We start from the raw sequence: 24,018 nt of genomic DNA, 5'->3' as shown, positions 1-24,018 counted from the left end.
TAGAACAGAGATTAAATCATTGCAGGATTTTAGCAAGATTATTAGTTGTGATATTTAGGGAAAAATTGCCATGTGAAAAATAGTTAAATTTTATGGATAAGTTCAGGGTAAATAACAAAATGTTATAAAATTTAAGATCCTGGGGAAGGATGAGTAATTGACTTCCAATAAACAGGTCAGTGGTGGTGTGTATTTTTGATAGAGTTTTATTGTGCTTAGGGATGCACATGTAAAGACCTCCCTGGGTTATTATGTTCTTTGATTTTCTTGTGGTTGTTCTATGTATATGATGCTTAAATCAGAATCTTCTAGATGACAGCCTAGCATTCCCAAACTATGTTTGTGGATTAGAAATACAGTTATTTTCCCCCTCAGGCCAACTTTAGGATATGATTTAAGTATACACTGCAACCTGTCTGCATTGAGGCTCTTGGTGGATGTTGTCGTGAATAAATAACATCGAAAGAATCAACAGGGAATTAGAAGGAGTCGCGTATTTTAGTCACACATTTTGCAAAGCCACTTACATTTCATCTGAAGGGTGCAAACGGGAGCTGCATCACAGCACAGCTCAGCTCCAGTTGTTTTGTTGCCCCCAGCAAGAGGCCTTGCTCGATCTACAGGTAGAAGCTGGAGACCTACAGCAGTCCGGACTGAGCCATGCTGAAGTGTTTATCTCTGTGATAACAGGTTGTGGCTTGTGCATTTCTTTGTAGAGATAAGACACAATTCAACCACATCATTCCTTTTTTAGGAGAGGAATTTCCTTTGTTTTCTGCTCAACTTGAATAACATTTTATACTTACATACCATAGCCTTGTTGGAAACATTTATTTTTTATTTAAAATAAATATAGCTCATCTTTCAGAAGGAGAACAAACAGGAGATATTATTCTATTCATTATGCTTTGCCAAACCAATGACTGGAATTGTTCTCTGGAGTGGACTTCAGTAAAACAAAGCAGATGGAATCAATAAGAACATTGAAGTCTTTCAGATAAGTGAGAGGAGGGGAGTTGTCATCAACTCAGTGGATTCAAAAGGAACTAAGATCACAGTCAGGGTCAAATGCTAATGTTTACAGGATGTAAATCGACATGAAGATGGGCTTGGTTTCGATATGTGAAGTTATTGACGGTTTTTCATGGTGGGATTTGAACGGGGCTCTGACCGTTGGGGTAGGTGTAATTATCAGCAAAGCACTGTTGACTAGAATGGCCTGAGCTCAGTGATTTAAAGAATAAATGTTGGTAGATAGCATTGACTAAGGTTATGTATATTTACACATACTTGGATGGGTTTCATTTCCTAAAAAAGTGGAAGGTTAACTTAGAGCCTGACATTTGTATGATGGTCATAAAGATTTAGGAAGAAGATCAACACTTAGCAATGGGTAGGAAGATTTATAGAATGGAGTCATGATCTCTTACGATAGTAAAGGTGTGGAGACAGTCTGAGGTTGGCAGTAGGAGGACCAGGTATGACTTCCAATCTGCTGCTATGGAACCATGTGACTTGGACTGTATCCTGTAGTGTAATTCCTCTGAGTTTTAAATTTCACCAATGAAATGGAAGTGATGAATTGTATTTCATTCGATGGTTCAGAGTGTTCCTGGGCAGAGATGTTGGACTTGAAAACATTTGGTGGGAAGCTAGGAGCAGAGATCAATAACCATAGAAGATGCAGCAATTGATCCATCTGTGAGGGAAGCCAGAGGGAAAGATGTTCAGCAATGTGTTTGCCAAAGTCTTAGGGATAACAGGACATAACTGTATGGGGATTAGATTCACATAATTGGATGGGGATTGAATTCAGTAATTGGGTCATAACAAGGATTTCTAGATGATATGACAGTCAATGTCAAGTGTTTGACCAGACACTGCTTACAAATCTTCAGGTCATAGGATACGAAATCAGTCCCAAACTGGGTAATGAAATATGAATTTTCTATGTTAAAAATTATGTAAAATTTTAGTACCCTACATTTACAAAAGGCCACAGTTTCTTTTGAAAGAGTCCTCATTTCCTCTGCTACTTAGAGCCAGGTATCAAAAGAAAAGATTATACTCAAAGAATCAGTTCCTGAGGCAAGATATTTTTTACTTGTTCAGAATAAAACTCAGTCAAGGACCTCACCAGGGAAGCACCTAACAAACAGGTCCTTTTCCCTGCCCAGAATGAAGTCAAGAATATGCTGAGTGTGAACCTTCATCTGTATGATTCTTACTTCATGCTGCACAAGCTCCTAGGCATAGGGTGGTACTGGCGCTATTGCCTTGTTTTCTGTGATAGACTGGTAACACAATGGTGAATTGGATAGTGTAAAAGTTACCAAAACCTGAGAGATCACTGGATCACAGGTGACAGAAAAGGGAGCTAAATATTTGGCATTTGGTTCCTATTATGGATAACGAGATGAAGGCAGAGTGAGAACTTCTATACAGAGCAGGCAGAAGTTTAGTGGGTGACAAGGAAGAGCTCAGCAGAGAGATGGGAATCCAATTGACTTCAAGAGAAGAAAACTCAGAGGGAATGTTCCATAGAAGATCGGAGGACAAGTTAAAGGTTAAGGTTGGAAAGTTTTTAAATTTGAGTCATTACACTTCCTTTTGTTATTTCTCCCAACACATTGACTACAAGCACAAATATAAATTTCTATTTTTTTCTAAACTTCACATGATTTTAAAAAAAAAACTGGAGTCATTAAAATTATTTTTGGTTTCCCGAGTAAATGATTACAAGATTTATATTTGAAAAATGAGATTGTATTTGCACTACTGAAATCAGACAGACTTGTTAGTACCCCGTGGCTCAGGGTCAGTGATTCTTTGCGCAATTGCTGTGGAAGAAAAGGGAAAAAGAAAACAAAGCCACAGACTGGTGAGCAGTCTCGAAAGAGCACAACTACAGATGCTCTGTGGAAACTCCCTGGCTTTTATTCTTCAAAATAGGACCATGGATTCTTCACTACTTGGAATTATTTGCACAAGTTTTGTTTTTAATAAGAGTGTCTTGGAAAAGATTAAGCAAAAATCCATCATGAAACTGGCTTCATAGTATAACTCTGACCCAAAACTATAGAGCACTATGTTCAGCGTGGCTGTGGTTAGTGAGAAGTTTGTTTGAAAAAGGGTCTACCTTAAACTACAGGTGCATAAATAAGAAGGGAATGATCCCAGGTACTGTGTGTTCAAGTGACATTACAATAGATGCTTTCTAGGTGGACCATACAACATAGGTTTAAAAGGTCATTTCACATTGCATCTGGAGCTAAATTGTTCTTAGGTATGGTCATTGTTGTTTTGTTTGAAAAACATCTGAGTGGATTTAAAACTGTTATAATAGAATTTTACCACGTTATTCATGCTGTACTCCCTCAGGACTCCTCAAGTCACACATGAGAAGAATTCATTTACTACTAGTTTAAGAGTGAAAAAAAAATGTTAATCTGTAAAACTGCATAATCCAGAGAAGGAAACTTCCTGAGGGGTAGCTGGGTCCAGATTGGTGAATATTGTCTATGGTTTTTATTTATTTATTTATTTTTCTTCTCTCTTGCATAGAGGAGCGGTAGAGTGTAGGACTTACAGAAGGTTGCAATGATTGTCTTTGGCCAGCAAGCCTATTGGAAAGTAACCACCACTGACAGCAGTCAGATTGTAGGATCAGAGCTCAGTGTCTTGTCAAATGAGACATGATGTCACGTCAGCATCATTAAGACCTCGTGGGGTAATATTCACCTTTCTCCTTATGACCTTAGGCACAAGTCAATAGGGAACTATCATGATCCCTAGTAACCTCACTAGGGCTATTTGGAATAAGAGATGCTTTCTACAATAGAGAGGAGGCTTTATACATAGAAAAAGAAGACAACAAGATGTTTGGGGCAGGGGGAAATCAGCAAATAGTACAGCCTACTGTAACATTTGACCACGATTAAACTGTTCACACATTTATTCTAAATTCTTTTTACCTACAGATGAACATGAAGAAATTACTTTAAACTGATTATTTTATTAACCAAACTTATGCTTTGACATTTAAGACACACATTCAACATTTTCTTTAAGAAATAATTTGATTGGAATTACAGCTGAAAGAAATGAAGTCCACTTTGAATTATTACAGTTTTATGACATTGTGTGCAAAAGCTAAACCCATGGCATTAGGTAACCAAAAGAAAAATTAAATGCCAACGTTCTATTTGTTAACACTAACCTGTAAGGGCTACCTAGGTTTTTGTTGCATTTTGTGGTGTGTGTGTGCTTGTTCATGTGTGCATATATATGCGTGTGTGTGTGTGTGTGTGTGTGTGTGTGTGTGTGTGCGCGCGCGCTACCATGCCTATGGGGATCAGAAGACAACATGAGTCTTGATGCTCACCACCTTTGTGTTTGACAAAGTGTCTCTCATTGGCCGAGGAACTTGAAGTAAACTAGGATTCATGGTCGGGGGCTGTAGGTGTTCACCCATTCCTGTCTCCTACCTCACCATCCTCACCATCTTCAGCCGCCTTAGCACTTGGCTTTTTATATGGGCTCTGGGGTCAACTCAGACTCTAAAGCTTGCAATGCTCTCCTCTGAGGCCCACAGGACCATCAGTGCTTGAGAGAAGACTGAATTGAGTAGAAAGTCAGGAAGAAGGCAGAGAAAATGGCAAAAATGGATGATCAATGTACTATAGAGTATAAACTATGGTGCCAAAGTGTGAAATTTCTAGGTTATATCTTATTTTTCCTCAAATCTTGATTCTTTTTTTTCATGTGTGTTTATGTATGTAGTTGTCCTTATATGCATGTATATTTGTGTGCATGTATGTGTATATATGTGTGTTTGTTTGTGTATGAGTGTGTGTGCATGTGTATACGTGTTTGTGTGCATGTGTGTGTCTCTGTGTGTGTAGTGTGCCCTCTCAAGCACTGTAGCAAATGCTCTACCATTGCTGTGCATCCATACCTCCATGCTGATTTAAAAGACATTCTTAACTCCGTTCAACACTTTTGTGTTTCCTGTGCACTTAGTTCAACACTTTCCCGTGTTCTGGTTATGAGGATGGATGTGTCCCCCAGACTTGTCAAACTTCCTCTTTTCTAAGGCTTATCTACTTGAGAAATAGAACTAATCATACTTCTATCAGTATCTGGCAGAAAAATACTTTATTTACTAGTCCATATTTGTGTAAAATCAGACGGAACAAATATAGATAACACTCTCTGTGAATAAAACATGACAATGGGCAATTCTGGGTAGTAAGAAATAATTTATACACCACTGTGAAAAATGGACGAGAAATCAGGTGAAAGTCATTGATTCACCAAGGTCGAATTTGGGGATGATTCTGACTGAGTCTGTATGTTTACCCACAGAAAGGAAAACTAAGGGAAAGAAAATTCTGTTTCTAAGTACTGCCCTGTTCTCTGTTTCCTGTGCCTTGGGGAAATGGGAGAGCCGAATAAGCACTTTGGTTTAAAACTGCAGCTATGAGGTGTGGAGGAACTTCACGTACTAACAGTATCACTGTAGCTGCTGCTAGGACCTGGGTAAGTGTCCCAGGGCACCTACTGAAGTATCCATGTTTTCTTATGTCCCAGTGCAAATGAGGGAACATGATCAGAAATAGAAGTAGAGACTGTATGCTAGAGAACAGGCGTGAAACAGTGAGAGTCGGGAAAAGCCCCAAAGTGTCGGGTCTGCAGGGGCATGACAGTTTATAGGATGTTTACATAACACAGCTCTCATAGAATCAGAACTCTGTGTGTGCTTCATTCTCGGTTGAGATCTGGCAAAGACAGTGATTCTAGCCTACATTGCTCAGGTAAAGAGTTAGGAATTTATCACTCAAGCTTTTGTTACTGGGTGACATCCATGTTGGGAAACAGGTTAGAATGTTGTATGCGTTCGTGAGTAATCGGTATTCTCAAGGGTCAAACATCTCTATGTAGTTGGTTATTTTTGTTGTTTGCTCTTTGGGGGCTGCTTACCCAGCTCTCAAGTAAACACACAGAGACTTTCTTTCTTATGAAGGCCCAGCCTTAGCTTGGCTTTCTTTTTAAATTATCCCATTTATCTTTTGCCTCCGGGCTTTTGCATTTCTCTATTCTATATACCTTCCCTAACTTCTGACTCCTTAGTTGGCTGTGTGCCGGGGTGGCTGGCCCCTGGTTTCCTTTTCCCCCTTTCTGATTTATTCTCTCTGCCTGGAAGTCCCGCCTATTTCTCTCTTCTGCTTAGCTATTGGTCGTTCAGTTCTTTATTAGACCAATCAGTTGCTTTAGATCGGCAAAGCAATAGCTTTACAGCTGTTAAATAAATGTAGCGTAAAAGAAGGCAACACAACTTTGTATCATTTAACACATATTCCACAGCATAAGGGAATGTAACACATGCTAAGCTAACATTCCACAGCATCTCTAAATCTCTCAAAGCACGGCATTGTAAATAACATTGCTTTTAATTGAAATGTCACCTCTTAGAGAACACATATTTGGTAGGGACACTTGGCAATCATAGAGAACGCCTTAAGCACATATCCAGATCCTAAAGGTCACAAGGGAAAAAGGAAAGAGCATGAGTGACGTTCCAGGTGTGGGGCTCTGGCTTTTTGTACATTACTGGGACTTTAAAGCTGGATAATTTATATTCAAATCATAATACTCTTAACTCTGTCTCGTACGGTTATCATAAACTTTGAAGACACCATAGGTTGTAGATAATATTTTGACTTCATTGCTCCATTTAATTTATTCAAGTTTAAATTTTTATTGTGGGTGTATCCCAAGTATACCTTTTCACTAAACAGCCCTATGTTGTTCTTGATTCCAGAAAAACCCATTTTCTTTAACATACACAGTTTTCAGTTCATGATATTACTTTTATTTTCTTTATGTGTATTCTGCTGGATACCACACCTCACCTCTAATATGTAGACTCTTTCAGGGAATTATATGATGTCAATCAAAACTTACAAAAGCCCAGATACACGAGCCATGCTTGAAATATATCATGGAATCTATTTTTACTGACAAGCGATGGTTCCTTGACAACAGTGTCATTGTGCCTGGTTACTGATCAGCAGCTCTAAAGACTTGAGTGTCAAATGAAGACGACATAATGCACCCATTGTAGACAGAGGAATTCCTGGAATAGCTGGGCCTGACTTAGACCTGGCTCCCATTCTCCAGTTCTGTGCCAGCGCTGCTTGCAGAGGACTTATCTGCTCTTTGTTAGCTAGTGAAGAACCTGGTCTATAGTGAATGTGTGCAACTTGATGCTACATGAGACAGAGGGAATTTAATCTAAATTAATTTGGAACATACTTGTAGTACCCAGGGAGAAACACCATTCTGATACCACATTCAAGTTGGGCTGCAGAGACTGGACAACAGTGGCATCTACTTTCATCTCAAGCCAAACATCTGTGCCCTCAAGGAAGCCAGCAGGCAGCTGCCACAGCTGCCTCTCCACACTACACCCAGCCTTGCTGCTAACCCAGAGCTAACCCAGAGCAGAGACTCGACATCCTTATCTTAGTCTCCCCTTTGCCCCTCATCACATAGAGAAATTCCATAAAATCAGTGTTTGCAATAACACTTCAGCTTGTTCAGACTTCTGAACTGTACTTGCAGTATGTTTAATTTTTTTTTTTTGTAAAACTAGTTAGAAGCAACAGAAATTCAGCAATTTGCTATTTGTAAGGGACACTGTAATTAGTCCAACAGCAATCTTATCTATCTATCTATCTATCTATCTATCTATCTATCTATCTATCTATCTAATTATCATCTATCTATCTATTTTTGAGACAGGGTTTCTCTGTGTAGTTCTAGCTATCTGGACAAGGATGGCCTTGAACTCAGAGATCTGTCTGCCTCTGCCTCCCAAGTGTTAGGATTAAAGAGGTAATCCACCATGCCCGGTTCTTAAATCTATCAGAAAATTCATTATACCATACAACTCAGAAAAGATGACAATATTTTATTTTGAATTTTTTATGTTACTAGAAAAACATTTTTAAAATTTGTCAAACAATCGACAGGAGGCGCTCAAACAAATATTAAAAAGGAGGGAGTTTCAACAAAGGCATTGAACATGAGCACTTGATTAACAGTTTGGAATAATATACAGGAATATAGAGTTTTTATAAAATCCTCTTTGTCAGTCTGTTTTCCATTGTAATTTTTCACAAGCTTCTAAACACAAGAGTAACAAATGGAGCTGTGTGCACCAATAGCGACTCCTCCATGAGCTCTGCTTCCTGGAATTTTACATCTTCATCTTTCCTCTCAACCTGTATCCTGTGGGAGCAGATGTAGTTTAGGGTCTTAGAGGCTGTATGGTTCACAAAAAGATGAAGGAAAGAAGCTAAGAGAAAGAGCAGTGAAAGACCAGCCCTCAGCTCAGCAGGTCACTTGGCACATAGACACACACACACACACACACACACACACACACCTAAATCTAAATCTGTCCCTGAGAGAAGACATGGTATTCATCTTTCTGAGTCTTGCTTATGTCATTTAACACCATCTCCAGTTCTGTAAATCTTCCAAAAATATCATTCTCTTTTTTCCCCTTTTAAGGTTGACTTTTTATTGAGTGTTTATTTTTAGCTATGTATGTGGAAATGTGCATGAGGGTGCAATTGTTGGTAAAGCCCACATGCATTGAGCCCTCTCCACCCTGAGATATGGAGTTACAGGCAGTTGTGAGCAGCCTAGCGTGGGTGTGGGGAACTGAACTCTCATCCTCTGCAGACTCAGTTCTAAGCATGTACTTAGAACCTCTGAACCATCTCTTCAGTCCTCATTTATTTGATTATGGCTGAGTGAAGTTCCACTCTGCATGTGTGTATCACATTTCCTTACGCATTTGTCTGCTGACATGTATCTAGCTAGCGCCAAGTCTTAGTTATGGTGGATAGTAAACGAATAAACATAGACACAAATGTCTTCGAGTATGTTGACTTAGAGTTCTTTATGTATATATACCCAGGAGTGTTAGGGCTCGTTCATGTGGTATATGGTAGTTCTATTTTTAGTTTGTTTTCTTAAGAAAACATTTTAACATATCATTATGTGCATGTGCACACGTGTGTATGTGTGTGTGTGTGTGTGGTGTACTATAGAACCCAAGGAAGCTGCGTTCTGATGTCAGTGAAAGAATATAACAGCAGCAGCAGTGACAGCAACGGAGCAGATGTGCTTGTCAGCAAAAGTAAAGGGAAATAGCTCAACAGTAGGCCATTGTCCTTTCTTGACATCCTCGCTATTGTTTGTTCCTTACCGGCTTGATGTCAGCTGTTCTAACTGCAGCGAGATGGAGTTTAAACTGCTTTAATGTACATTTCCCTGATGGCTAAGCATGCTGAGTCCTCTTCACATTTACTGGCCACTTCTAGTTTTACTTTTGAACTGTTTATTCTGTCCATGAGCTCGATTTCTTTATTCACTGAATGACTTGGTTTTATTGGTATTCAATTTTTAAATACTTTCAATAACCTGGATATTAATCCTGTGGGAACTATGTAGTTTATGAAGATTTTTCTCATTCTTGTGATGTTTTTTTCTGGCTGTACAAGAGCTTTTTAATTTTTTTAGAATCCCATATACCAACTCTTAAGAGTTATTTTCTGGGCTGTTAGAAGCTTTTTTAATGTTTTAAAATCCCATTTACCAATTCTTAGAGTCATTTTCTGGGCTGTTAGATTATTTTTTCAGAAAGACCTTGTCTATGCTCCTTATTGGTGTTTATAGCCGTTTCAAGGATTCAGGTATTAAATTAAAGTCTTTGGTTAACTTTGAATTGATGTTTGTACAGTGTAAGTGACTGAGTCCCATTCCTATATAAGAACAGATAACAAGATAGATCTTCAGTTTCTCCAGCACCATTTGTTGAAGACTCTGCCATTTTCCCAAATATACTTTAATATCTTTATCAAAAACTAGGTGACTACATTTCTGCACGATTTCTGTATCCTTTATTCTGGTGTTTGCACATGTCTTTCTTTATGTTACTAAATGCCGTTTTAGCTGCCATGACTCTGAAGTATAGAGGAGTCTTGAGTGAGACTATGGTGAAACCTTCAGTATTGTGTTGTCCAATAACCATTGTGATAGTCAGGAATTTTGTGATTCCACGAGAATTTCATAATTATTTTTCCTTGTCTTGTGAAGAATTTTGTTGGGATTTGATGGGGCTTATTTTTAATCTGCAGATTGCTTTTGGCTAGATAGCCATTTTCCCAATGTCTTCTTCCTACCCTTGAACACGGGAGGCCTGGAAAGTGTCTTCGATTGACTTCTTTAGTTCTAACACAGAGGTCTTTCATCTCTTTGGCTAAGTGCCTAAAGCTGTAAATATGATTCTTTCCTTGCTTGGATCTTGGGAATATTTTGATTTGCCTACAGAAAGGCTGCTGAGTGGTCTGTGTTCACTTTATACCACGAGACGCTTCTGAAAGTGTTTGTGAGATCTAAGGGCTTTCAGGTGAAGTCATAGGGCTATTTAACTATTGGAGTATGTCATCTGCAAATAGTGGCACCTTGACTTCTTCCTCTCCCCTCTGTATTCATTTTAGTTTCTTTCTCTTACATTTTTGCTTTAGTTAAGACTTCAGGAATTATATTGAATAAGAACAGCGAGACTGGACCCTCTTGTCTCATTCCTGATATTAGGGAAAAGTGTTCATTTTTTTCTCCATTTAATATTATTTTGTATGTAAAATTATTGTATATAATCTTTAATATATTCTTTTTATTTCTATTTTTAAGGGCTTTTATCAGGAGGGATGTTGAACTTTGTCAAAGGTCTTTCTACATCTATTGAGACGATGATGTTATTTTTGTCTTTTAAGTCTCTGTCTGTTGCCTTAGTATGTTGAACCAACCTTTCCTTCCTCGCCTGGGGTAAGACCTGCTTGGTCATAATAGATGTATGACTGTTTTTATAATTTTTTAAAAAAGAATTTACTTTCATTTTATGCATATGAATGTGTGTGGCATGTATGTATGTGTAACATGGACATGCCTGGTGCCCTGCAGAGACCAGAAGAGGGCATCTTACTCGCTGGAAGTGGTAGATGATTGTGAGCCAACACGTAGGTGCTGCGAATCCAGGCCTTCTGTTATGACTCATGGCCACGGGGCCATCTTTCCAGCCCCATATGTGCGATTCTTAGTATATTCACAAGAGTGTGATTTGTAAGAATTTTGTCTCTGTTCACCAGAGAAACTGGTCTGTAGATCTTTCTCTGTTTCTCTTTCTCTGTCTCCCTCTCTGTGCATGGATGCGTGTTTGTGTTTTATTGTTTTATGTCCTTATCGAGTTGGTATCAGAGCAATACCGACTTTGGAGAATAAATTAACGCTTTGCTTTCTCTATTTATCAAACAATTTTGAAGAGTATCACATTGTCTTTAAATCAGTGGTGGACAAATTATGGTATGTTGAAGGAGTTATGTTACCTTGCCTTTTTATATTTATTGTTTCTGTGATGTGATTTATGCATATGTCTTTCCGTTTTATTTGGAGATATTCCTATGAGTGCCATAATCTTGGGGTCCCAAATTTTCATTTTTATACTTTCAAATTATATCATCCTGTATTTCTGAAATTCATTATTTATAGAAGGGCTAGTAGTTACTTTTTCTTACGAACTGTCTTGACTTATCTGGGCCCTAATGTGATTGTTGGTCTGATGGTTAGAGAAACATTTTTGAGACTTCCTCTAGTTGTTTTTTCAGCAGAGGTTGCATTTCACTTATCAAACAGTGAGTCCAGCATGAAGTGGGGTTCTGCTATGTAATCTGTTGTAATTTTTCAGAAAATAACTTCTTATAGATGCAGTTCTACTCTAACATCAGGTTCAAGTTTGGGAGCAGGAAGCTGATGCTGAGTAAATTCAACTACATTATGTCACACGGTGATGCTGACTTAGGACTCACTATTTTTAAAAACTTGCTCCCACTAGCCTAAACTACATCAGCCATGCCCGTTTTCAGTAGCTGGAAAGTTTTTAAGTTAGACTTAACCCACAAAACTTTTCTCCCACTTTCTTTAGAATTCTATTACTCAGATTCTGTGAAAACATTTAAACATATTGTTGGCTTGAAATTCCACCATCCATGAGGTTCTATTAGCTTTTATCATTGGTCCCCAGTTTTGCTCTCCATGAGTTTTCTTTTCTTTCTTTCTTTTGTCAAATGTAAGATCTTTACGAGATTTGCTTCCTAGTCACTGAAGACTGTGATTGGTATCTGAAAAGCAGTATTCATTTGGAGAAAACTTTCAAAAGTTCAAATGTTGCCTCCTGTTCAGAGGCACATTCTGCAGGGAGGAGAGGTCCATGATTTCACAGGTGATTTCAGACTCGGAGTGTCTGTTTTTCCGCCGTAATTAAGAAGCACAGGAAATGTTTGTGTTTTTGTTGCCTCAGGACTTCCGTCCTGCCTAGTTGCAAGAAGGGGATGTGAAAACCACTGTCCTTCATCTGTCTTCCACTTCCATCCAGAGGGAGGAATGCAGCTCGCAGACCATCTGGACTTTGTCTGACTTTGATAACGCTGCTCATGGGAGTTCTAAAAATAAAGGCAGCGCTGTGGCGACCAGCAAGCACAGCTTGCTTCATCTTGTTTTTCCCTGGTAGCCATGGGCCTTGTGTGGTGGCTTCTGCGACTCGGAGCCCAGTAAGTGGAGCTGCTCTGCTCCCATGCCTGGTGCATGCTTGAACACAGACTGAATTTTGGGGACTAATTAATGCTTGGCTTTCCCAAGGAGTCTGTGTTCTGCAAGTGTGACATTTGAGACACGTGAGGAGGATTTGCACCTTTGGGAATTAAGCTTTGGAAATGGACTAGGAACGCATTGTTGAGTAAGGAAGCTGTTATATATTGGTAATCTTTAAACTTCAAAACAGCAAATAACAAACAATACTGTTAAGTAGGAAGTTTGATTCTGCCAGACATGGAAAGGCTGGCATTGGTTTTGATATCAGGAATTTTCATTCTCTGTTCATACCCAAGGACTTTGAGGCAGTGTGCATTTTTTTCTCTGTTGGTCTAGATTTATTCTGAACAAATATGGATTTTACAATATACAATGCTAGATTATATCCCAAGATAACACTTGTCTTTCCAAAGACTTTCTGTATGTAATGGGGAATTGAGTTTTCTCTGACATCTTTTGAGCCAGGGAGATGGTCTCAAGGTGGTTAATAAACAGAATTCACATGTTAGTTACTCTTGTAGCTTAGCCTTTTTATTTTTTTTAAATCTTTTTTCAGATACTAGCTCAATCATGTACTGAAATCCTGGAATTGAGTCCTTCAAGTGTCTGTGTTGGGGGTAAGTGTTTAGAATTTCTAAGTACTATGTAAGAAATTGTTTTTTCCCCTAGCTAAAATATATGATTTAAAACTCATGTTGGAAGGAGAATAGCAAAATTAACTTTTTTGGCATCTTTTTTTGTGTAAGAAATTTTAAATAATTCCTTGAAATATTTCTATTTTAAATTCAAATTTTTAAGATTCGAGTGTTATTTTAAATAATGAGCATATTGTGCAGCAGGCTTTTATAATGTTCTGTATATTTAGTTCATATTCGAGACCGTTCCTATGGCAAATAAAATAAAATGTGGAATCTTTTGTCTGGTTGAGTGGCCAGGTATGCGAAGGTGCAGAGCTGCCTGCTCTGTAGACCTGGCCACGTATGTCACCGTATCTACCAGCTCCAGGCACATATGGAAGTGACTTAGGGGAAGAGTGCAGGAAGGAAGCAGGTGGCGTCATCAGCTGCTGCTCAAGGCTCAGGTCCCCACCTCCCAGACATCCTTGCCCAGACAGTCTGCTTCGCCCTGGCCTCATTTCTTCTTCCCTTTTGACCTGGAGTTCATTTTGGCAGAGCTTTACTTAGAAAAGGAGAAATGCTGAGTCTGGAGGACAGGGAGACTGTATCCTGGACTTCTGCAGAGCATCATAGTTAGTGGACAGGTTCTTGCTCTCTGCATCCTCTAGCTTCCTAATAAATGGTCATGGAGATGCCAGGCAGGAAGAGTACACAAGGACATTCCCGAGCAGTGGGGTCTTTTCTAGACGTAGAGACGATTAGTTTCACAGAGAGAAACAAAGACAACTCATTAAAGCAGCAGATTTTGTTGTTGTTTTTAGACTCCATCTTAGTGCACCTTCCTGACTGTGTCCTTTGAATATACAGTTTTACCTAATCACCGTAACAATGCTACCTCGAAGTTGTGTAATCCCTCAGTCTTCAGATGGAGAAAGGGAGGCAGAGACAGATTTGGTATTTGCTACTAGTCAATGTTCTTTAGGTCCTTGCCCATCTGACAGCAGCGCCCATGATTTCACTGAATTACGTTTTAGGTTTTACCTGTACTATGTGAGAACTTACGAGTAACCCTCCGTGACTCAGTGAGTGGGGAGCGGCCGGTAGGTTTAGCTTGGGTAGCTGATGACAGCTTGAGTGTGGGACAATGTCGGGAGGGAGAAGTTTGAGAGGACAGAGGGTGTTAATGTGAATTAAGAGGAAAGAAATCTGAGCGTAAAAGTCCATTCAGACATCACAAGTGGCCTCTGCTTGATTCGTAAACTTCAACAAAATCTGAGCTATATTTTTATAAATACATGTACTGAAAACAACAACCAAAATAAACAAACAAAACAGAACTTCAGCTCGACCAGTCAAAAGCAACCAATACATTTAGAATATAAAGTAGGAACTTTCCCACAAGAGATAGATCTATGATGTGAATGTGTGGGCCTCTCTCTCTCTCCACAAGTGTGTATGCTTGCACTATTTCTATGTTCTTTCTAGAAAAAACTTTGCTGAATTTATTTATTTAATTTTTGGTGGAGCTCCCAAACTACCCTTCACTGGGAGCTGCCAAATTCCTCAACTGTAATTTGATCAGCTCAATTAATTCTCTGACATTTCTTATGGTTCAGTTTGTCCTTGGGACAAGAGGCCATCACTGTTGCAATGGCTTGTAGTCAAACTATCAGAGAGTTTGTCTGTCAACTTTCCTCGTGGTATATTCTTTCATTCTCTGACATTTAGTGTCTATTCTTACAGTGTAGATAGGGAGACAGTAAATCAACTTCCTCTAGGCACCGTCACGGCTGTCGGTAACCCAGGAGACAGAACCTCTATTAGATTTTAAGTACATTTCCTTTGTGTACCACCTGAACTTTATGCTGAGAGTGGAAAGAGAAAGAGAGCATTCTTTTTTCAAAAGGTTGTGAGAACAGATTTCTGGGAATTGAGATAAGCCAGGTAGTTATTACTATATTTTAATTCTAATACCTGGGTTACTATTAGAAAACACTCAAAGACCAGATAACAGCTCCATGTGACAGTGAATGTCGTCTCTGCTGTACCCACCTAGACAATCTAGAGAAAGCAATCTTGGCTGGAGTCGCATCTTCATGGTTGTCGGTTAAGAGGAGAGAATGAAGAAATGTATTCTGAAGCTCTTGATGCTTTGGTTGTTTTCAGTGAAACACTGGTTACAGTGCTTGCCTTTCTTTTTATCTCTAGAGGAGTTTCAAGTTGTTCTGAGTGGGAGAGCAGTCACATCCAGCAGTCATGACGGCAATGTCCTCTGCACGTTCACCGTGAACAGCACCTACTCGAAGAGTGAGTCTCCGGGAATCCCATGGCACATGAATGTCTTTACTGCACACAATCTTGAGGAATTTTGTGCTTTTAAAAGTATTTATTTTTATTTCATGTGTACGAGTGTTTGCTTGCACAAATGTTTGTGCCTACCGAGAGCCTGGTGCCTCCAGAGCCCAGAAGACATTGGATTCTTTCACATTGGAATTAGAGATGGGGTGCTGGGCTCCAAACCCAGGTCCTCTGGGAGAGCAGCAAGTGCTCTTAGTCATTGAGTCATTGAGCCATCTCTGCAGCTGGGATATTTCTCTCTCTCTCTCTCTCTCTCTCTCTCTCTCTCTCTCTCTCTCTCTCTCTCTTCTTCCATTTTCCCTCTCTCCCTCTTTCTTTCTTGAATTAAATCCTGCCATGCTACAATTTTTCATCAGAGAAGTAATGAAACCTCCTTAGTAATACACAGAGTAATAATTATTTATTAGTGACAACATTTGTTCATTACTTCATAAACTCTAGCCCATGCCCTAAGCAATGTCAATATTCAGGAGATGGTTAGCTGTGAGTAAAATGACCTTCCTCCTGTGGTTAGACAGCTAATGACAGGCGCAGCTAAAAGTACCTGCATCCAGGTTTTGGACTAAGGACATCAGTCCTGTGATCAAATGTCCCCTGTCTAGACTTACATTTTGCTACTCTTGCCTTAAAAAGGAATTGTATCATTGGACTACTTCACTACCTGTTGCCTTACAATTACTGTTTTTACCATCTCTTCTCTACATTTTTGTGTCCAATAACTTTTCAGTTTCTTTAATTTCTTTCAGTATTGTTTGGTTTGGCTCTTGTGCTCTTGGCCTTTCAGGCCCTCGGTGTTCACCAGATCGAGTGGGATGATGTCATCTCATCAGTAGGACTTGCTTTCCTGAGTGTGTTGGTCTGCTAGTAAAACATTTTTTTCCCCAATCAGTGTGTATTTTTGCCTTTAATTTATGAACTCTGGTCTAACTGTTTTTAACGAGATTCAGCTGTAGCTTTGCTGTTTCTCTAATGGTATTGAGATCAGCATCAGGTTTGGCAATAACCAGCCACTTGTGTGCTTGTTGGATTAAAGTGGGGAGAGAGTTTCAGCATGGTAAATATGGTCATTATTCTCTGTTCTCCGTAGCAGGAACACCATTGGATTTGGGCTAAACTCGTAATACATAACACAGCTGAGCAGGGATGACTAACTTTATTTCTATTCCGTAGTTATTAGTATGTAAGCGCTAGATTTACATGACTTCTTTGGATTGCATATTTGGGCTGATTATAATATACACATTGACGAGAGTCACTTTGTTGACAACTCTCAATTTGGTGGGGGTCAAATTGTTTTTTTTATCACTCACATTCTTAGCCAATCCATTTGCTTATGTAAATGTTTTCAGCCATTTCATTGCCAGATGAATTTTCACACTTATGCGAAAGCTCCACGGGGGTTAAGCACCCAGCTTGCTAGGATGTGCTCATATGGTGTAGAGATAGATATCTTGTCAACTTACCCACAAGTCTTTGGAAGTTCTGCTTCTTAGAAACAATATCTACTTTATCTTTGAAAGTCTGATATATTTGAAACAGAGAAAAAGTTGTATCTACAATGTATACTATTAACTTAGCTAAAAAAAGAATCCAAACTTAATGATTTATCTTATCTTTGCATCAAGATGTTCTAACTCTTCATTTCTCGGTTTTACCTTTTTAGCTAGGCTTTAACAGATGTTGCTGACCTTTCTTGTATTCCCCACTGAAGTCTTGTTTTGTAATGCTTGCCTTTTTCTTTTTTTTGAATGAGGCTGTGCTAGAGATATACATACAACTCTTTACTAACTAAATCGCATTTTATTTTCTTAGGTGAAAAACCAGTACTTGTTCAGTACAATTCCATACTTTGCCCTGCACCTGTCCTGCACAAGGCTGGAGAGTAAGTACTCCACCAACAACTCAACAGGGATGTTTAGCTCCTGGGCTGTGTATATGTGTGTATGTGTATCTGTATGTGTGTGTGTCCTCACTCCTGATAACAACTCTTCTTCACTGATTAAAAACAAACAACAACCAAACCAAATCAAAACAAAACCCAAATGCAACAAATAACTATAAAATGACAATTCACATTGTTACTTTTGTTTGTTTATTCTGTCTTTTAAGGACAAGGTGTAGGGTGACCTCAAATTTACTAAGTTTGGTCTCAGTTTACTAAGTTTACTAAGAGGCTGCCTTTGAATTCCTGGTCCTCCTGCTTTTACCTTCTAATGCCAAAATTGCAAGTGTGCAGCCACCAAGTCTGATTGTTAAATTTATTATGAATAATTTTTAACTGTACTAAGTGGGTCTCTGCAGCCACCATAGTTAGCAGAATAAGGATCTAGGAAAGGCAAGAATGCAGTTTGGTTCGACACGACTAAGGAGCTTGTGATGGTTCAAACTTCGGGAGCCTGACTTTGAGCAGTCTATTTCAGGCATATATAAGCACAGCACAGTTTGGTGAAAACTTTCCTGGTGATAATTGATTCAGTCCCATGTGCACCATAAACCTTAAGATGTGATGCTTTTGACACTCTTTGTAAAGTAGATGTGGCACATTCCATAAAGATATGTTCTATTGATTGACAAGCTCACAGTAAAGATCTTGGGGGAGATTCTGGAGTGGTCTTAGCAACACAGATAATGCAATAGGATACCATGCTACTAACCAGTTCAGCTCCCAACCTTCTGGCAGGATAACAGGTTATGTATTCCTTCCTTTGAAGGAACACTCCTGTGTGTTTAGCATTCCTATTGGTCCTAGTGCTTACCCGTGAGCACAAAGACATTAGTGCCTCCCACACTGCACAGATTGAACGTTAAACTATAAATTAATACTAAAACCGTAACCTCAATAGGTTGAAGATATTAATGTGTACTATATATTGGTCATGAATATTGATGAAATATAATCTAAAATTGCACAGATGAGTTTGAGAATCATTGTGAAAACTTCCAGATAATCAGTCACACCTCTTCTTTTGAACTTCAGAGTACTGAATGTTCACACACGTGCACACACACACAGAGTTCCAAAGTAAGATTTTTTAAATATTTGCTATGAAATTTAATAATTATTAAAGATAAAAGCAAGTGGAATGTGGTTCATGGTACATATGATTAAGCACACATTTTCATTAATTTCTATCTTAATTCTGTGTGTGTGTGTATGTGTGTGTGTGAGACTGTAAACCCTCATGATAACTGGTTAAAATCAGCAACTTTTAGTTCAGAAGAAGGAATTTTATTTGATTAGTCAATGCACAGCAATTTTTATAGTAAAAGTATTTCTATCTGATTTTTTCTCATGCTCCTTAATATGCAGCAAATAACTATATAAGGTTGAGATGTTCTCTATTTGATAGCAATGACTGCAATAGTTCAGAATGCTGATCCGACGGATGGAGTTACTTAATGTTCATCTTTTCACAGAGCATAAAATTATTAAATACCAAAAGCTAAAATCTCAATTCAAAATTAGTGTTCACACTTTGAAGATTATGTTTCCTTGCACGGAATCAAAGAGAACGGTTTTCGTATTTTGCAGTCAGCTTGAGTACTTGGCTTTTGTGAAAATGTCAGCACTCACTGTATTTGGAAGTTATCGAACATCACTCTGGTCATGCAAATCAAATCAAGTTGTACCAGTTTTATATTTTTTTTTTAAAAAATGGAATGGGCTATACCATACAACTTCAGAAGTAAGACTAATATTCAATTTTGTCTGTGTTCTGTGTGATTGTCTAGTGTCAATGACGACCTGCCTATGGCTGAATCAGACTTTCTGGTAGTTTTAGTTTTTCATGTATAGAAAGTGTATAGAACTCAGTGATTTTGTTGTATTAGCCATGAAAATCCACTAGAGTTTGGATCTGTTTACTAGAACTTGGAATGTCCCAGTCTCAAGTTATACTTTAGTCTTTTTATTGGTTATAACTTCCTTGTTTTTTTCTTGTCATTCAGGTAAAAAACTTTTTGAATCCTCATTGATTTGTTCCTCATTTATGCTCCACTCTTCAGTGAGCTCACCTGGCACTTACTCCCGAAACGAAGCTTCTCAGCTCACAACCTCCACTACTGTCATGCTAGGCAAAGTCATGTCCTCTCATGCTGCCATCATCCATCTCTCTGTTTGCCTCTCCGTTTCTACCCTTGACTTCAGGGGTCCTGTTGAAGTAGATAGCCTGTGTCACCCCTTCGGGAAGGATTACTGGGATTATCTTCCTCACACACACACAGGCAGAGTTGGCAGTGTTCTCCTAAGGAACCAGACCCTCCCTTCCTCAGACCTCATCTCTTCGTTGCTTCTTTGCTCTGCTATGGCCACACTACCCTTTCTCATATCTCCTAACACATCAGTTTACACTTCCATCAGTGCTATTTGACTTGCTGGTCCCTCTTCTTGAAATGGTATTTTTTATCTCCTTAAGTCTTGTTCAAATGCCGCCTTCTCGATAAAGTAAAAGCCCTTCCTGGGTACTCTTTCTCATTAAGTGACCCCCTTATTTCCTTTACATGTTATGATTTTCCCCCAAACCTTTATATTTATTGCATCTCCTTTCTGTTAAGACAACTGCTACTGAGTCTTGTTTCTTGTAGACTCCCTTGCATTTACCCAGTGCTCACCACTCAGTAAATTATTAGGAATTGAATGTTGACAGAGGTTTCTGTCCTACCCAGTTCTCACATTTGTTCAGTCCTAAAGAATCACAAAGAGGTATACGCTAATCATAAACTGGTCGGCCTATTAGCTCAGGCTTCTTATTAATTCTTATAACTTATATTAGCCCATAATACTTGCCTGTGTTAGCTACGTGGCTTGGTATCTTTTTGGCAAGGCAGTCACATCTTGCTTGCTTTGTGTCTGGCTTCCTCTGTGGCTGATTGACGACTGCAGACTGAAACTTTCCTCTTCCCAGAATTCTTGTTGCCCCACTTCTACTTCCTGCCTGGTCACCCCACTTCTACTTCCTGCCTGGCCACTGGCCAAACAGTGTTTATTTAAAATACCAGTGATGGTACAGACCATTTTCCCACAGCAATTTAATTATTAATAGTTAGTAAATTTTAGTGTTAATTCACCAAGCATTTGATGGTTGAAAGGCGATTACATTTTTCTCAGATAGTTTTGTTTACCCATAAAGATAAAGAGTTAAAAGAGGTCATTTGATTTCTTATGGAGGGACAGGGCTAAAAAAAAAAAAAGGTCAGAATTTTATTTTAGCATTAAGTACCATTGACAAAGACAGAAATTTATGAAACTTTTAAATAAGTGAATGACTAAAGAGGACAGTTCAATTATTCTCTCATATAATTATAAAATGAAATGGCATGCAATTTATATTTATAGATATATTTAAAATATGCCAGACATTAGTTAAACTTTAAAAAGATACTTTGACTTTTGCTTATCACTGTATGTGTGGGTGTGCCTTGCAGGCCAGTCCTGTGCACCTGCCATGGTATACGGGGAAGTCACAGAATATCTTTTAGCTTTCCTTCCCTCATGTGGCACTCAGGGATCAAACTCGCAGCAGGCTCCTAGGCCTAAGCTTTTTTTCTCTCTCCTTGAATAGTGTACTGTAGCCACTACTGACATCCTTTCATGCTTTGCAGATAGGATAAATACTTCAGATACACAATTTTAAAAATTACATACATAATGATAAATATTGGGTGTGAAAAGCCATTATTTATTTAGTTTTTGCTGTTAGTATTTTACTTATAGGTACAGAATGTTCAGGGATGGAGATCCATCTGAAAGAATTGCTTTTGAACCATTTTATTTTACTTTGGCATCAGATTCTAGTTAATCGTGGAGGCACTTTTCGGGAACATTGTGATTATTTCCGGTTCTGGGAGGCATCACCATTTGCTCTGCTTAGTAAGCTGCACACAATTTAGACTGTTTCCTTTGCCTTGACTTCTCTTCAGATACTTTCTGTAGGTGACTAAGTCTTCTGAGATTGAATCAAAACCAGCAAAACTGAAACAGTGTAGCCTTGTAAGGAGACTGATACTTAATATGTTTGCCTAATTGCCTCTTGGCTAAGGATTCAACCCCATTAAACAGCTAGTTAGTCTGTGTTTCAAATAAACACATCTGGCCTGTGAGCGAAGGAAGGCTTCACTGTGAAGGTGACAGATGTGGCGATGGGTCCCCCTGTTCTCTCACCTAAATAATTAACAATGCTCTGGAGAAGGAGTCCTAGACAGACAGATGCATGGTCTCAGAGCAGGCCCAGAGACACGTGCCTCAGCTCATTAGTCGGCCCCATTAGTTCTTCTCTCATCTTCCTGTTGTAGTTTTTGAAGGTGGTTGTGGATTTTGATTTAAATGAGGGCTAAGGTGGATGTTTACTGGGAGGCGGGACTAAGCACTTGCATTAGAATAGCTGAGACGTCTTATATTCAAGTACTGATGTTTTGAAGTAACAAATGTTACAAAGACTTGAATGTGGCAAAGGGATTTGTAGGGCTGAGGTTGCGGGGGAGTTGAGATGGGCACCATCAGGATGGATTATATGTAAGGATGAAGCTGTAAACTAGCAAACTTAATTAATAAACAAGTTTCAAAACAAAGACATTATAAAAAAAACCTATCTGTGCAGGTTTTGTCTAGGAGGAACTAAGCAGGCCTAGAGTGGAGCTTTGAACAACTTGCTTTGAAAGAGATCAAAGTCTGCTAAATTTACTTGATACAGATTTTTGGTTAAGATGAACAAATTCATAGGCTATGAAAAAGAAAGTAAGAGTGGAAGTAATTGGGCTTTCCTACTCTTCTCATTGGACACTGTTTCCTTTCACAACTTTGTCTACTTATGAAAACCGTCTTAGAAAAACTTTTGGTAGATTATTTAGTTTATGTGTATCAGTTGCTCGTTTGTGGCAAGCTGCCTCCTTTGAGTTTAAACAGACTGGCCTCCTGCGAGTCCTTTGATTGGTCTCCCTTCCTGGGTAGCAGTCTCGAGGTATGCTGGGGAGTCGTGGCACACATTTGCAATACAGAGCTGCCTCTCTGACCCTTGCCCTGGGAGACAATGACAATAGCACAGCTGCTCTAGAGTGTTTGAGATGGCAAACCTGGAATTTGACGGAAAGAGCAGAGACAACTCGGGTAAACATACATAAACACATTGTGAAGAAAGAAAAACAGAGCAGAGCAGAGCAGAGCCTCAATCTACAGCTTGCTCGATAGGGACGTAAGGAGTAAGGAGGCATATGGTATAGTTAAATGTGTTTTCAGAAACATCGGCCAGAATCTTCTGGCAAATAGGAGATAAATATCTAAACCAGACGAAAGTGATAGCATTAGTTCTTTTTAAAGGCAGCGTGGGAAACCACCAAGGGAGTAGGTGGAATTCGAGGGGGTGGATATGGGTCTTTTCAAGAACCTGCTATGAGAAATCTGGAATGTTCGGTAAGGGTGACTTGAAATAAGGGCTAGACTTGGTAACTGATTAAAAATATTTTTTCTGAACATTGTTATTTTCAATAGTCTAATTTACTTTGGCATCCAATTGACTAATTCCATTTACTTTTTTCTTCGTTGGCTGAATTTTGCTTTTTGCCAAGCTTTTCTTTCTTTTGCAGAAACATACCCACATATGTGTGTGTATATCCGTATCTGTGCAGTCCCTAGATCCTTTGTGTTGGCAGCAGGTGATACAAACATTATTGATTCAATCTGTTCTTTCTTGTAAGGAATGAGACTTGATAATTTAATTTGCAATCCTGGATACCAGGCCATCAGTTATGCCTTTATTTGGATTATAACCACGAGGATCTTAATGAAATCATTGAAAGTTGAGGACCCGCTTTGTTACTCTAACCCTCTCCCAGCATAAAACACACAGCATTTTTTTTTAAATACTGTTTTCTGATTATACCAAGCAGCACGTCATAGTCTCTTAGTCGGCACTGCAGGGTCTCTTTCCCAAGCATCTGAAACAGTTATAGACACTGTCATTTAAGAGGAACAATGTTTATTTTGAACATGTGTATGGCTGGCCAACAATGTGGGACTGTTAAATCAAATGCTTCCAAGACTGGGAAAAGGCGTGACTCCCATGTGATGAACATGTGGCTTCACCAAGCATCAGAAGAACTGTCACGGGAAGGATCTGACTCACTCTTTCTTGTTTCAAACTAAGAAGAAAGAAAGAACAGCATCCAAAAAGAACCACGTTTTACTATGTTGTAAGACAGATCGTTGCACCACCTATAATGACTAAGCGAGTGTGCTCACAGCTGGAAGATGACGAACGTGATATCTCTGAAGTCTGCATGTGTGGCTTCTATGAAAAGACTTAAAGTAGGGGGTTATTATTTTCTA

The 24,018-nt window shown here is 38.9% G+C and overlaps 1 protein-coding gene across 1 annotated transcript in view; it reads left to right on the top strand.

The window, feature by feature from the left end:
• Positions 1–24,018, top strand: part of Antxr2 (ANTXR cell adhesion molecule 2) — a 76,814-nt gene that overhangs the window by 22,400 nt on the left and 30,396 nt on the right. Inside the window, 3 exon segments of the mRNA XM_050149647.1 lie at positions 13,280–13,340; positions 15,549–15,647; positions 17,511–17,580. Of these exon segments, the coding sequence (XP_050005604.1) occupies positions 13,280–13,340; positions 15,549–15,647; positions 17,511–17,580 (230 nt within the window).

This window comes from Alexandromys fortis, unplaced genomic scaffold (genome assembly GCF_014885135.2).
Source record: "Alexandromys fortis isolate MF-2015 unplaced genomic scaffold, M_Fortis_MF-2015_v1.1 scaffold_0, whole genome shotgun sequence".
NCBI classification, from domain to species: Eukaryota; Metazoa; Chordata; class Mammalia; order Rodentia; family Cricetidae; genus Alexandromys; species Alexandromys fortis.
This window is presented reverse-complemented; position numbering and strand designations above follow the sequence as displayed.